General features: G+C 39.4%; 1 protein-coding gene across 1 annotated transcript; it reads right to left on the bottom strand.

Annotated features, from left to right (window-relative positions):
* Positions 1–5385: 5385 nt before the first annotated feature.
* Positions 5386–5931, bottom strand: LOC122197180 (secreted RxLR effector protein 161-like). The gene has a single exon (XM_042900706.1). It carries the CDS (start codon positions 5929–5931, stop codon positions 5386–5388), a length of 546 nt encoding a protein of 181 aa, XP_042756640.1.
* Between the last annotated feature and the right edge of the window lie 11072 nt (positions 5932–17003).

Raw genomic sequence — 17003 nt, 5'->3', positions numbered from 1 at the left:
GAACTTATTGGATGATTGTTAGAGGTTCACTTTCAGGTTCCAGCAATCTCCCCCTATGTGAGCTTAGCAATCAATTCAGCTCAGTTTGAGTCTTCCTTGATGAAAACATATGTTGTGTATAACCATTCTCTAACCGAGATGTACCATTGAAGTTGGCTTACAAACTTAGCCTTCACATGCTCTGGTGCTTCAGAATTGGATGCTTGACTGATGAAATTCTGAAGTGCCTTAGTGGGAACCAGGTGTTTGTCTTGGACTTGGAATCAGTCCTTCTAATTTGTTTTTCTTTGAAGGTAGACAAAGCCTAACACTAGTTCATCGATGGGTCCTTCTGCCAGGATTTTAGCTTCAGGCAGTTCGAAGTTGATTTTGGTCAGGTATTTTTCCGTTCCGAACAGATGAGCCAGTTCATAGTCCCACCTGCAGAATTCAATAACATAATCCTTGAGGAAGCCTAAAGCAGCATGGTAAGCTCCTATACTGAGATCATATGACTAAATGCTTCGGAAGTAAGAAGAAATAGTCAATATGTCATTTGGATTGATGGCAGGGAAGTCAACATCAATAATGGTCTTGCAAGTTGGTTTGTTTCGAAAGTTGTGATACCAGAATAGAAAGTAGTTGAGTTCAAACTTTGTCAAAATTTTCGTTCTGAATCTGAAAATCTTAGTGATCCTTTTCCGAGACCATACTTCTTTGTGTTTTCTTGGCCTAAAAGGTCTCCAGTCTTTTACGTTCAGTCCAGATGATCATTTGAGGATCTTCCTGTGGATGGAGAGGAGCAAATTTGGTATAGAACTTGCTGAAGGGAGAGGGAGAGGCAGGTCTATCTGGTCTTAATCTTGAGAAGGGAGATCATAGTACATGAAAGGCACTATGTCGACATCCTTTAAGATTCCATCTCGGCGGAGTGGAGAGATCCCTAGCATCGGATGGGGATTGTCAACCTTAAAGGATTGGATCAGAATGTTGTCTTTAGGGGCTTGATAGATCACTTCTTGACACCAGCCACTTTTTTCAGAAAAGTGAGGGGCAGTGTATGATAAGTCTGAAATGGGCTTCTTTCCTTTATCTTTTTTTGCTTCTGAAGAGTAGAGAGGATATGTTGCATGTTTTCATCGATTACAAACTTTGGAGGAGAGGAGTGCAGGGGCTCTTCCGAAATATCATCTAGTTTCCATAATGGAGAAACTTTATCGATTGGAGCAATTTTTGGAGCCGGAATAGGAGGCCGCATTGAAGTGGTGGCTCATAAAGCATCAACAGTTAGTTTGCTTTTGACCTTAGCCATTTCTATGCTCTTGTGAAGAACTTCAGCCACAATAGATGGCCATGATACCGCTGACCATATTCTTTGTTCTTCCTCCGTAAGGACCTTAGCAGGAAACTTCCTTGGAGCTTGCAGACCTAACACTCCATTTGTTTCAAACATATCGTCATCTTCACTATCATCATCATCATCACTAGGAGAACCTGAAAGGATTTGCAATGAGCCATCAAATTCATCTCGGAGTCTAAACTCCAAGATAGGTTTCCATTGGTGAGATCTTATACTTGGTCCTTCTCCCCTCTTGCAATGGATGGCCTGGAAATTGATGCAAGCGAAGATGACTCCTTCAGGTCCGAAAATTTATCAAACAACTTTTGGAAACTGGTGTTGAGCGGAAGAGGGAGAGCATCATAGGCTTTAGCAGTGCGAGCTTGAGCTTTGAGGAGATCAAACAGTTAGGTGAGAATCGAAAGCATCTTATCGAACTTGTGGTTTGGAACACCCACAATGTTCCAACACGCTCTCAGAAGCTTGATTAGGACCTATTTCATGATGAGATTCATTTCATCCTTCTTCCGAATATCCTTCTCTAATCGCTAGATCTGCTTCTCATGACGCATATGAGTTTGTTTAATGAGTTCATCGGAAACATTGAGCATATCGTCATGGACCTTTAACATCTTGGTGATGGTGTCAAGTTAGTGATCAACACTTTCATCGTATTTCTTCTCAACTTCCTCGATGGTGTGCTTGAGCCTGAGAGAGATGAGTTGATCCAGCTGAGCTTCTCGTTCTGCTGTGGTGGGTCTGGACGTGTTGGCTGCGGACAAGGAGTTTAGGATTGCATCTAGTTTGGAATCCAGTACGGAAACCTTGACATCAAGTCTTGTGTTGATTCTAGCCACAAAAGCTTCTAATGCATTGAATTTCTTCATGGTATTGGAAATAGAGTCTCGGATTTCAAGTAGGGAAAATGGATTAACGTAGTTTCCAATGGAGGGTCCAGTGTCCGAAGTGGAATCCCGAGACTTTTTCTTGTCAGCTGGGAACCACATTGATGTTATTGGGGGTGGATTTAGTTTCACCTTCAGGAGTGGCTTGGACGTGATCCTCCATATTGAGTTGTTCATCAACAGGTTCCAAAGAAGAGGAGGAGAGTCCGAAATCCAAATTTAGCATAGATGAGGAAGGCTTGGAAGGAAATGGAAATGAGGAAAACAACTTAGGAGCAACGATTGAGGCTCCTTCATCATCAAACATCACTTCATCAGATAGTTCTTCATAGGGATCAGAATGCATGACATCATGAGGTGGATTCGTGGGAGTTTCTCTGGAAGCAAATTCCAAGTTAGCTACATCATCAACAGGGACAACGAAAGGCATGTTGCTTTAGATTGCCCTATTCCTCATGGAGATGAGGGTTGCTTCCACATGGGGTCTTGTGAGCTCTGGATGCCTTATTTTGGACCTGTCAACAAAATCTTCCCACAATGGATCGTTAACACCTGGTCGTCCTGTACCCTTACAGGGTATCAGACCAGTTGAGGTACCTGAGGTTGGAGGGACTGCTCCAGCCTCGGAATGCTTGGGATTCGGATCACCGGTTTTGGACCGTGCTTGTGTAAAAGGAAGTGGGATATCAAAAGTGACACGTGGGTTTGTTCTAGGGGGCAAGGAACTTTGTTCAACACCAACATCACCTTGTTTGGAAGGTGAGGGTGGATTATTAGGTTAATCCCCGTGAGTGTGTGCAGGTGATTTTGAAACTCTGAGGGGTACCTCAGAAGAGTGGATAGGGGGGGGGGGGTTTAAGGATGGCCAGATTCAGTCGGAGTGTCATGGGCTCCTTCCTTTTGAGAGGAGGAACCGAATTTGGTTCTCTTTTTGGCTTTGGGCTTGGAGGGAGAGGATTTCCTTTTGGCAGATTTCTTTTTCTTGCCTCCGAAAGGAACTGCCTTGCGCTCGTCTGAGATGTGCTCAACAAAGGCATGGGCAGGTTGTGTAGGGAAATATATAATCGAAGTCTCTAAGTGGATCTTCAAGTAAATGGATTAGGACGGAATTAAGGCCAGCATATGTTTCGGTAAACGCCTAATAGGTCAGAACGAATTTTGGTCCGGAAGGAGATAGGGATTAATAGTTTTGAATGAGAGAAATACCTCTTCCGGAATGACATTGACTGGAACTGGTTCATAGTGTTCCTTGTACAATTGTTGAATGGTGAGAGCTCAAAATCTAGGGCTTGAAATATCACGAGGCTTGTGATTGATGGCAAACTTCTGAAAGTCTTGCCATAACACTTCGGTAAAATCAACTGCATTTATTCTTCCAGAGTAGATGTGGTAGACCACTAACAACCAATCCTTTCTCAGTGAGTCTGTACCACCATGTTTTCCTGGTAAACCTCGAACAATGAAGTGCATCAAAACTGTCCATAACCCTGATACTGCCGATTTCTTGAAGTTCTTGGCTTTGTACTCTTCACTATACCTAATGTGATTAAGAAACGACTAAAACTCTTCAGTCGTGGGTTCTTAAACTGTGAAGTTTGGTGGGTTTTCTACAACCGCAATAACCTTCAAGAATGTTGATTTGGGAATGGGTACAATTCGATCTCCAGTAATGTGTGTTTCCAGTATTCCATCTTCAATTTTGATGTGATCGAAGGCTAGGTGCAGTAGAGAAAGAGGAATGGGAGGGTCTGGAACCTTCATGAGGGGCACAAAGATTGGATGATGAGCGATGAACTCGATCATCACTCGAATCGACTCATCGTAGTCATTTGGACCTAGTGAGAACACTTGAGTGATTTCCCTAAGAAAAGGTTATGTGGACATTATTGATGATGAACCCTTGAAGATTTCTTCTTAGTAGTGGATTTCAAGATTTTGGGAGTTGTTTGGGATTTTTTTTGGTAGGAGAAGAAGAAGACGCCATTGATGAATAAGTTGAATGCTTGAAGAAGATGAGTTTGAGGGTTTTGTGCGCGTAAAGAGGTAAAAGAGGGTTTAAAGGGGTTTATATAGACGATGGAAGTAGGTCGGGTCAAAAATGGTAATGATGAAATCCAAGTTGGGAAATGGGTTGCATTTAATGTTTTGCCGTTTTTGGTGTGAGTTGACCTATAGTGGCGAAAGTTTCTATTGGCTCAAGGCAAAAATTAGAAACCACCGTTTGAGTGATGAGATGTTTGCTTTTCGGAGAGGTGCATTCGTGAAGCAGATTTCGAGGGTGAAAGGATAGGTATCGACAAAAGTAACCATTGGAAAATGTTTTATCTTAAAAACCTTTAGACTTCAACATGTGTTTGATTTCGGAGCCGTTGAGTTATGGACAGTATGAAGCATGTTACGGAGTGAGGTGATTTTGAAAAAAAATTCCGAAAAACTTAAAAAAATTTCGGAACTAGGTTTTGAAAAGATTACGGAACATAAGTTTGAAAAGACTCTGGAGTGAAATTTTGAGGTGAATTTCCGGAATAGGATTTTAGAGATTCCGGAGTGATATCTTGAAATTTCGGAGCACTATTTTAGAAATTCCTGAACAAATTTTTGATATTTTGGAATGAGTGTTGAGATGTTCCGGGATGAATAACAAATTTTTGAGTGTGATCTGAAAAACTTCCAGAGTGAAATTTTGAAAAAGTTCCGAAGAGTAGAATTTAATACCTTTCCTGATTTGAATTTCGGGACAACCTTATGAAGTAAGTTCCAAGGTGAAGATTTAACCAATGTAACTATATGGGCTATGGACTTTATATAATAAGATGAGCTACACAACTTAAAACTCAAGTGGTGGTTAGAGAAAAAGACAAGTAAAATGATCCTATTTATTTCGAGAGGCAATAGTTCCAAGATGAAAAACAATTTGTATTCAGAACAAATTTTCTTTCCGATGATTGCATCAGAGAGTGCAAGCCTCTAAAAAGAATTGAGGATCAGGCATCATCATACCCATTTTGTTCAAAAAACCGGTGAATTTGGTTTCGGCTAATGCCTTAGTAAAGACATCAGCAATTTCATCGTCATATGGAAAAAAATAAGTTCGATGTTCCCATTCAGAACATGATCTTTAATGAAATGGTACCGTATGTCATTGTGCTTCGTCATTGAGTGCTAAATTGGATTGTGCGAAATCGCAATGACACTTTGAGAATCACAATAGATCGGAATACGTTGAAAGCGGAAACCATAATCCAAAAATTGAGATTTCATCCAGAGAACTTGAGAGGTACAGCTAGCAACATCAATGTATTCTTCTTCAGCTGTAGAGAGTGCAATGCAGTTTTGCTTCTTGGATGACCAACTAACCAATTGACCACCTAAAAATTGATAGCCACTAGATGTGCTTTTTCTATCCAATTGAAGACCACCATAGTTTGAATCGGAATATGCTTGAAGAAGGAAACTCTCATTTGTTGGGTAGCATATTCCGAGACTCTTTGTACCTTTGAGATATCGGAATATTTGCTTAACAGCCAAAAGATGAGACATCTTTGGATTTACTTGAAATTTGGCACACAAACATGTTGAAAACTTGATGTCCGGACAACTTTCTGTGAGATAGAGCAGAGATCCAATCATTCCTCTGTACTTCTTTTCATCAACTGCTACACCTGAAGGGTCTGAAAAGATCTTGTGTCCGAAACTCATTGGTACCATGGCTGAGGTACAGGTGTCCATTGAGTACTTTTTGAGGAGTTTCGAAATGTACTTCTCTTGGTCAATGAAAATTCCTCTGTTGGTCTGTTTGACTTGGAGACCAAGAAAGAAGCTTAATTCCCAGGTCATACTCATTTGAAATCTACTTACCATTCACTCAGCAAAGTCAGTAACCATTGGCAAATTGGTGGATCCAAAAATAATGTCGTCAACAAAAATTTGGACCACCATGAGATGTTTTCCATTTGACCTTTAGAACAGAGTAGGATCTAGAATTCCTCTTTGAAAGCCTGAACGCTTGAGAAAGTTGGTGAGGGTCTCGTACCATGCATGAGGAGCTTGCTTAAGGCTATAAACTTCTTTCTGGAGTTTGTAGCAGCAGTTTGGATATGATATAATAAAAAAACTGGGAGGATGTTGAAGATATACTTCAGTATCAAGGTCACCATTTAGAAAAGCATTTTTGGCATCCATATGGTAAACCTTGAAGCCTTTGTGAGCAACATAAGCAAGAAAGATTTTGATAGCTTCAAGATGGCCAATAGGAGCAAAGGTCTCACCGTAGTCAAGCCCTTCAATCTGTGTGAATCCTTTAGCCACCAATCTTGCTTTGTTTCGAATGATGACTCCTGCATCGTCTAGTTTGTTTTGAAACACCCATCTAGTACCAACAATAGGATGATTCTAAGGAGGAGGAACGAGAGTCCAAACTTCATTTCTATCAAATTCTGCCAATTCTTCTTGCATGGCTGTAATCCAATCAACATGTTGAAGTGCTTCTTTGATGGATTTGGTCTCAACAATTGAGATAAATGCCGAGAAATGACATTCATTTTGAACATTTGTGGCAGAACAAGTTTGTACACCAGTGTTTGGGTTTCCAATAACTTGGTTCGGAGGATGATCCTTAGTCCAAACATATAATCTCAGAAGTTCTTGTGTAGCAGATGATCCAATATCAATAATGGGGTTGTGTTGCTCCCCTTGAATGGTTTGAACATGAGGGTGATGCTCTCCCTGAACTTATGAACCGGACAGATTGACGTCATCATCAGGTGGGAAATCGAAGAAATTTATATCATCATTGATATTGATAGGATTTGAGTCGACATCAACAGTTGCATCTTGAAATCCATCCACATTTGATTCAAGGGAAGGTTGACCATTCTCTCCTTTAACACGAGAACGTTGAAATGGTTCGGAATCAAATGGAGGAAGACTGGGTGTTGGACCTGAAATGTTTTGGGAGACCGGAGCTTCGGATGTGGTTTGTCTTGTTCAAGATTCCGAATCAAGAGCCATTTCTGAGGGTCCGAACAAGGTCTAAAAGTCAACTTCATAGATGGTTTGCTGGTTCAGACATCCTGGCATTGGAGCATCGGACTCCATGATGTGAATTGTAACATGGGTTGGGTTAGAATTCCAAACAAAACTATCATCAAAGGTAACGTCAAATTTTTCTTCCTTAACACGAGTTCGTCTGTTAAGAACTCGATAAGCCTTTGATTTAGCAGAGTATCTAAGGAAGATGACTTCATTAGCTTTGGGTTGGAACTTGGTAAACTGATCACGATTATTCTTGATGAAGCATCTGCATTCGAAAACATGAAGAAACGAGATAGTTGGCTTCCGACCGTTCATGGCTTCATACGGTGTCTTTTTGAGGCTTCGATTGATGATACTTCTATTCTGAGTAAAGCATGTTGTAGAAACAACTTCAGGCCAAATATAGAGTGGAAAATTTGCAATGTTGAGCATGGACCGGGCAGCTGCAACAAGTGTTATATTTCGTCGTTTGACTACACCGCTTTGTTGAGGAGTATATGGAGCAAAAAAATTGTGGTCGATACCTTTCTCGGTGAGGAAGTTTTCAATGGTGGAATTCGTGAATTTCGAACCATTGTCACTTCAGATTCTCCTTACTAAGAGTTTAATGAGAACCTCAATTCCTTTTGATAAAGTTGATGAGCTAAGAGGTTGTTTCTAACTTGAGCCTTAGGAAGAAGACCCATGTGAACCTAGTAAAGTCATCCACAATCAAAAGAATGTATTTTTTGTGATGCAAACTTTCTACTGTTGATGGTCCACACAGATCAATGTGTAGAAGTTCTAATGGTTCCGAGATTGATTTTTCAATGATGACGGGATGACCTTTCTTTGACTGCTTTCCACACTCACATGCAGCACATAAATGCTCATTTTCCAACTTGAGGAGTGGCAGTCCTCTCACCATTTCACCAGAAACAAGATCATTCATATACCTGAAATTCAGATGAGCAAGCCTTCGGTTCCATAACCAACTAAAGTCAGGAACAACTTTGGAGTGAAGGCAGAGATGAGGTTTGCCAATGATCATGTTGATATCAAGAGGATACATGTTCTTGTTGCGATTTGATTTGATCAAGCATTCCTTTCAATCTTCGGACATGATGTAACTATGTTGTTTTTTGCAGAATTCAACTCGACGATTTGCATCAGTGAGTAGAACCACACTTATCAAATTATGCTTCAAGTCGGCTACATATTCCGCATTTGAAATGGAGAAGTTCCCATTTGTAAGGATGCCATAACCTCGGATCTGAGAATTGGAGTTGTTCCCTTACGTCACATAGCCAACATTTGGTGAAAGTTTGAGATCTCGCAGAAAGTCCTTCCCGTCATGTGCATGGAGCAAGAACTATCAATATACCATATTGTTTCTTGCTCCAAAGACAGATTGTTGGGTTATTAGCAAAACAACATTCCTATGGTGTTCATGCAAACCCTAATTGCTTGGATCTAGTTTTTCTATTTGTACATGCAAAATTGCCCAGGACTTGCAAACCATAATCTAGCATACAAAAAAACTTTGAATCAACATAAATAAACTAGTAAAAATGTTACCTTTGATCACAAACACCAAAGCCAGTTGGAAGATCTTAGAGAGAGGGGGAAGGCTCAAAATCGGCTCTTAGATCTCTAGGGTTCAAGTGGTATCCGAAATATGAAGCATAGGGGTCCTTTATATAGGTGTGAGATTAGGGCTTCAGTCAAAGTCCTTATCTGGTTACTTAGCCACCAAGCATCCCATAAGAACCTTCTGGATCCTTATCTTGGACGAAATCTTATGGGCCATCCATAAGGATTTCGTCCACCCTATCCCTAGGGTTTCTCAACTTACTTTGCAACTATCTAATAATTACAACTTCAGTCCCCAATGTTTAATTAATCTCTTTTGTTCACAAAATTAATTCTTAATTGATTCTTGAACAATATTAAATAACCAGATATGATTTCTCCTTTAATATATTATTCATATAATATATTAATAAACCATAATAATCTCTTTCTCCATTAATCATCCAGTCAAGTTGCTCTGGTGAAGGTAACCCAAAAAGACCATGCTACAATTAGTTATGGACTTAGACACTAATCCAACAGTCTCAAAAGCCTTTGTCGAACTTTGACACGTCCTTTAAATAAGGGATTGTATAGTCCTCCGTTCTCAAGTTATCGTGTGGACAATCACATGGAACATAGTCATACATGTTGTCCATCAGTTTGTTTCTCGATCTCTGATCTGTCTGACATAAAACTTAATGGAACACATCAACTCAGTCCTGACTGGGCCTGGCACATAAGTCAAACCAAATCATCGAGGGGCCCAAGATATTGCTTTTACCCTCGCAAGATAAAAGGAACAGATAAACTTCGACTTATATGCATTTACTATTCACTCATCAAATCATACACAACAATGTGTTTTATAACATCAAGTTACTGATGCGTTTAATCATTATCAATGTACAACCAACTTGTAAACAATAAACCATATATCTAGGTTCAAAAACTATATGATATTATTGTCTCACAATCACTCGTGATTAATTCCATTAAGTGATTCAATTGAGCGCGGGTCTAATCCAATACTCAAATCTTATTTCATAAGTACTCATGAACGTCGCAACAAACTTTTGCTATGTCTAATACATTTTAGACAGTCTACAAGCCAAGTCATGATAGTCTTCTTTCATATATACTTCCAACATATGAATGACTGTGGACAGTTTAAATAATCTTATTATTTAGGATGTCAAAACATGCAAAATGAGACAATAGTAAATAATTAACATAAGACAGTGAGTTTACTTATAAATAAAACTCCTTTATTTAATCATAAAATGTTAATTACAATTTGCTATTACAAGTTTCTAAAAGCTATCTAATCACTAAAACTAATATCGTCCTTCGGCCTAATGCTCATGCATGCTGCAAGTGCTTGACCCTACTCAGTCCCTTCGTGAGGGGATCTGCAGGGTTCTCCTTTGACGATACCCTCTTAATTACGAGGAGTCCCTCTTCTACCCGATGTTTAATAAAGTGATATTTCCTGTCAATATGTCGGGATCTGCCATGATCCCTCGGTTCCTTGGTCAAGGCAACCGCACCTTCATTATCACAGAAAATCTCCATAGGCTCTTTTATGGCTGGCACAACTTCAAGGTCTCCAATGAAGTTCTTCAACCATATCGCCTCCTTTGACGCTTCGCTCGCTGCTATGTACTATGATTCGCATTTTGAATCAACTATGGTTTCCTGCTTAGAACTTTTCCAAGTCACTACTCCTCCATTTAGGGTAAAGACCCAACCCGACTAAGAGCGAAAGTTGTCTCGGTCGTTCTGAAAACTGGCGTCACTATACCCTCGCACCCTTAAGTCATCACTCCCACTGAGGATAAGAAACCATTACTTGGTCCTCCAAAGGTACTTAAGAATATTCTTGACTGTGCTCCAATGTGCTCTACCATGGTTCCCTTGATATCTGCTGACCATGCTCAAAGCGAAGACTAGATCAGGACGAGTACAAGTCATAGCATACATGATCGAGCTACCTGCGGAAGCATAAGGTACTAGACTTATTTCTGCTATCTCGGCTTCGGTACTTATTGGTAACTCCCCTTTCTTGGAATTCTCCATACTAAAATGGTTTAGTACCTTATCCAAGTAAGTACTTTGACTAATTCCTATTAGTCTTTTACTCCTATTTCTCGCTATCCTTATCCCAAGAATATAAGCAGCTTCTCTAAGGTTCTTCATAGTGAAGCACTTTCCAAGCCAGGACTTAACCTCCTGCAGGGACGGGACGTCGTTTCCTATGAGCAGTATGTCATCGACATATAAAACGAGGAAGCTAAATATACTCCCACTAGCTTTGACATACACGCAGGACTCGTCCTCGCTTCGCAAGAAACCAAACTCTTTGACTTTCTCATCGAAAGATAGGTTCCATCTGCGAGATACTTGTTTCAATCCATAAATGGATTTCTCAAGCTTGCACACTCTATTAGGGTGTTTTGCATCGACAAAACCCTCTGCCATATTTCATAATCATGAAACGCAGCCATAGCTAGCATAACCCTTATAGACTTTATCTTCGCTACTGGTGAGAAGGCCTTATCATAGTCAACTACGGGAGTTTGAGTAAAACCCTTCACAACCAATCGCGCCTTATAAGTGTGCACTTTCCCATCCATGTCTGTCTTCTTCTTGAAGATCCATTTGTACCCGACCGTCTTACTACCTGGAACATTGTTAACCAAATTCCAAACTTGGTTGTCATACATGGACTGAATCTCGCTGTCTATGGCCTCTTTCCACTTCATAGATTTCAAGCTGGCCATGGCTTCCTTGTAGGTGTTAGTTTCATCCAAATTTACTAGTATACTATCACTAATAAACGTATCACCCTCACTTGTTATATGAAAGCCATACAACACAGGCAGAACACTAACTCTACTAGAATGTCTAAGAGGTAAGGACTCGTCAATTGATTCAATAGGAGTTTCCTCTTCAGGTTGAGCGCTAGTGTTAGAGGTTCCTTCATCGCTTGATTCTTGAAGCTCTTCAAGATCAATTTGCCTCCCACTGTCCCCTAGGCTTATGAGTTCTCGCTCTCGGAAAACCCTTCTCCTTGTAACGAAGACAACATTGTCACTCGTTCTATAGAAGAGATATCCAAAGGATTTCTGTGGATAGCCGATGAAAATACACCGCTCACTACGAGGTTCGAGCTTGTCGTGGGTCTTTAGTCTTATGAAAGCCTCGCAACCCTAAACCTTGATATGTACCAACAAGGGAGCTTTCCCTGTCCACATCTCGTGAGGTGTTTTGGAAACCTTCTTTGTAGGGACTAAGTTAAGGATATGGGCGGCAGTATCTAGGGCATACCCCGAAAATGATATAGGTAATGAAGCACTACTCATCATGGAATGAACCATGTGTAACAAGGTTCGATTATGCTTCCCAGCCACACCATTCAACTGCGGTGTCCTAGGTGGCATCAATTGCGAAGCAATTCCGCATTCCTTGAGGTAGTCGTGAAATTCAAGACTAAGGTACTCACCACCTTGATCGGATCGGAGCATGTTGATTCTCCACTTCTTGCTTAAACTCTTTGAACTTTTCAAAGGTTTCTGACTTGTGCTTGATTAAGTAGATATACCCATATCTGCTATAATCATCGGTGAAAGTCACATAGAAGCGGTTCACATCCCTTGTGGTGGATCTAAAGGGCCCACACACATCAGTGTGTATGAGATCCAATAAACCCTCACCCATTTCACAAGTGTCAGTGAATGGTGACTTAGTCATCTTTCCAAGTAAACAAGACTTGCACATGTCATTGTCCTAAGGTAGAATGACTCCAACACTCCATCCTTTTGGAGTGGGGATATGCGCTTCTTGTTGACATGTCCAAGACGACAATGCCACAAGCATGCTTTATCCAAATCATTGGAAAAATCGATATACAATACATCATTTCTTAGGTTGTCTACAACCATCACAGTTTCATATATTCCATTATAAGGCAATGCTTCAAAATATAAAGTACCATTAAAGAAAGCATTAATAGAACCTTTTTTATTATCAAATGAAAATCTAAAACTATGTTTATACAAACCATGAAAAGAAATAATGTTTTGTGTCATTTCTGACGAATAACATCAGTTATTCAAATCTAAACCTAACCCACTACTAGGCACTAAAGATTAAACTCCAATCTTGGTGACATGCGATGCTTTCCTATTCCCCATAATCAAGTTTATCTTCCCATGCTCCACATCCCTACTTCTTCTTAGGCCATGCAATTCAGAACAAATGTGAAAACCACATCCTGTATCAAGGACCCAAGACTTAGCATGTGATGAGTTGTTAGAATGAATAGTATAAATACGTGCGAAGGACGGCTTGATCTTTCCATCTTTGATATCTTGCAAGTACTTTGGAAAAATCGTTTCCAATTCCCTTTCTTGTGGCAATAGTAGCACTATGCATCCTTCGGGTTGGAGGAGGGTGCAGCGGGACCAACCTTTGTTCCACTAGAAGAGGTACCATCGTTGGACTTTCCCTTATGGATCTTAGAAGGAGCCTTCCTCTTGTTACACTTCCCTTGCCCAATAGCCAAGACATGGCATTTGCAGTAGGAGTTGATGTAGCAGATTTATCTTTTAGACTACTCTCAGCAGTCCTTAGCAAGCCTTGAAGCTTGCTTAGAGTGACCTCCTCGTTGTTCATGTGGTAGGTCATGCGGACCTGGTTGTAACAAGGAGGTAAAGAGTGAAGTATGATATCTATGGTTAGATCCTCATCGAATTTAACATTTAACTTCAACAAGCGGTCCACATATCTCTGCATTTTCTGTAGGTGGGCCGTGATAGAATCTTCGTCCTTCATTTTGGTAGTGATCATCGCAATGATGATCTCATAGCTCTCCTACCTTGCGCTTTGATGGTACCTATCCATCAAATCTTGATGCATCTCGTAGGGGTAGTAGTCCTCGTAGTACTTTTGGAGTTCAGAGACCATTTTCGCGAGCATGATGCAATGGAATTTCGTAGTATCTCGCCCATGAGCTTCTAAGGCAGCGATCTCTGCGGGATTAGCAGTGTTGACGTTGACTTCTTTCAGCTCCTTGTCGAGGACATACTCCTTGTCCTCGTAACAGGTAACCTTTTGAATGTTGTAGCTCCAATCGTTGAAGTTGGACCCATCGAAAATCTCCCTCCCACACAAATTCATGAGTGAGAATGAGCTGGAAGAGGTCAAGACAGAAGCGTTGTTGTTGTTCGAAGTAGACATTTTAAATATAAAATGGACAAAGTTCGATTAGATAAGAATCCCCAATTAAACACCCAAATGAGAAATTAGGGCTAGGATCCAACAACATTATTTGCAATTTAGAAGAGGGATGCTGTAATCTAAACAACATATAATTGGAAGGTAAGTGAATGACGATTCACTAATTTCCACCATGAAAAATGAAAAAGAAATTAAGTTTTAAATGTATTGAAAACTACTAGATCTTTTGAGATTCATTGAACTTTTCAATGACATGTTTAAATCACGATATGCCCTTCAAGTTTGTGACTGGGATACCGAGGATCACAAACAAGGTGTGAATAACTATGCAAATATACTTGGTACTATCGATGTTACAAATCACCTACTCAATGTGCCGGTTAACCACACACGCTCCATTGATCTATGATAAACATCAAGACACCCTTTTCCACAATTTCTAGTCCATATTAGTGTGTCGGTTATCCACGCATGTTCCACTAACGAATTGATAAGGGTACAAAGTGCAATTTCATGGAATACCATCATTTCACATTTTTCCAAAAGTAACTAAGATTGGGAATTTTATAAAAAATTTAGTTACTTTATTCTTCATTATACTTTTAATGAGGAATTAGTTGCTCTATCCTACCCGTTCGGCTAACGACCCTCCACCAACCAAGGAAGCGGTGGGTGAGAGTAGACACCCATTAAACTACCATTTATAGGCAACAACCTTATACCCCCTTATAGATCGGCTTCATGAATGAGGCCTACTAACGGTAAGACTAGCATTAATCTTATACATAATAGTATAAGGGTTGAATTTTAAACTTGTAAAATTCTAGGGTTTAGAATTTAAATATTTCAAAATTAAACTTTTTAATTAAAATTTAAATTCCAAAACTTGAGGGCAAGTTTTGACACTTTTCAAAATATCTTTTAGATCAAATTTGAAAATTATTAATTAATCTTATTACTAATATTTATCACATAATTTGACCTAATCTTTTCCTTAACAAGATAATTCAAATAAAAAAATACAAATAATCATATTTATCTTATAAAACAAGTAATTATCTTATTTTTGAAAATTATCCTTCAATTGAATTGAGATAATCAATACCATATTGAAAAAATCGAGTTTTATCAGTTAAAATCGTTTATGGTAATTATCCCAACTCAGTTTTAGTCAAAATCCTGAAAAATCAGCCACCACACGAGCCAACTCACCGAGTCATAGAATTGGACTCGTCGAGTAGCCCTGACTCGTTGAGTTCATCTGGTGACTCGACGATTCCATCAGTCATAAGCATAATTTCTCGAGTTTTAAGCTTGAATAATTTATCTATGCATCAAATGCAAAAGAGAAACGATCTAGACTCTGATACCACTGTTGGGTTATTAGCAAAACAACATTCCTATGGTGTTCATGCAAACCCTAATTGCTTGGATCTAGTTTTTCTATTTGTACATGAAAAATTGTCCAAGACTTGAAAACCCTAATCTAGCAAGCAAAACTTTGAATTAACATAAATAAACTAGTAATAATATTACCTTTGATTATTTCTTGAAGATCTTTAGCTTATGGGAACCTAGCACCTCAAATGCGATGCCTCTAATGAATTACAAAAACCAAAGCAAGTTGGAAGATCTTAGAGAGAGGGGGAAGGCTCAAAATCGGCTTTGGATCTCTAAGGCTCAAGTGGTAGCCGAAATATGAAGCGTAGGGTTCCTTTATATAGGTGTGAGATTAGGGTTTCGGTCAGAGTCCTTATCCAGTTACTTAGCCACCAAGCAGCCCATAAGAGCCTTCTGGAACCCTATCTGTGACGAAATCTTATGGGCTATCCATAAGGATTTCGTCCACCCTATCCCTTAGGTTTCTCAACCTACTTTTCAACTATCCAATAATTACAACTTCAGTCCCCAATGTTTAATTAATCTCTTTTGTTCACAAAATTAATTCTTACTTAATTCTTGACCAATATTAACTAAACAAATATGATTTCTCCTTTAATATATTATTCATATAATATATTAATAAACCATAATAATCTCTTTCTCCATTAATCATCCATTCAAGTTGCTCTAGTGATGGCAACCCAAAAGGACCATGTTACAACCGGGTCAAGTACATACCAAATATAGTTATGGACTTAAACACTAAATCCAACACAAAGTGCCTACAAAATTAGTGAGTTGTGGAGTTTTTAGGCTCTGAGTTAGGTTTTGGGACAAAGTCACGAGTCTTAGGCTTTGGTTGTGACTTTTGAGCAACAAATGATTTAGGAGATTTCTTACGAGATTCCTTAGGAAACAAACAGAAGGCCATGGTTCATTCATCTATCCAATAGTCATATTAAAAAATATGAGGATTCGGAACACCTTTCTTTGGACATTTAACTTCCAAAGTGGTGAGAACTACTATGTCTTCCTGAGTTGTACTTTCATCATTGAGTTTTTTAACTTTCCAAACAAGATTTTGTTTTGAAGATTTTGAAGAGATTGTTTTCTTAACAACTTTTGTTTTGGTTGATGGTACATTTGGTTTTGAAAGTTGAGGTTTGAAAATTGTACCATTAGTTTTGGCAATGAAAACGGATGAAACAGTCTGAGAAGAGTTGGTTTGGACAGATTTTGTGTTTACAATAGACTTTTTCGGAGTGGGACTGACCACTTTCTTTTGTTCTACAAGATTGGGAGGATTGGAAAGCCTCTTGAGGATCCTAGTGGGTGTGAAGGTGTTTTGACTATGAGTTGATGAATGATCATTCTGAGATACACTCTTTTTGGTGTTCTTAAGGAATCTAGAATTTTGTCTTGGCTTAACTTTGTTTTTGTGAGGCTTTCTGGCTTCTATCTTAGGATCAAAAATATCTTTCCTATTCTATGGGCTTTCTTTTGGAATGAGACGAAGATTTGGAAGTTTGTCCTACTGAAGGATTGTTGAACATAGACTTAATGGGAACTAG

Source organism: Lactuca sativa, chromosome 3 (assembly GCF_002870075.4).
Source record: "Lactuca sativa cultivar Salinas chromosome 3, Lsat_Salinas_v11, whole genome shotgun sequence".
NCBI lineage: Eukaryota > Viridiplantae > Streptophyta > Magnoliopsida > Asterales > Asteraceae > Lactuca > Lactuca sativa.
The sequence above is the reverse complement of the archived record's forward strand: the minus strand, read 5'-3'. Positions and strand labels throughout refer to the sequence as shown.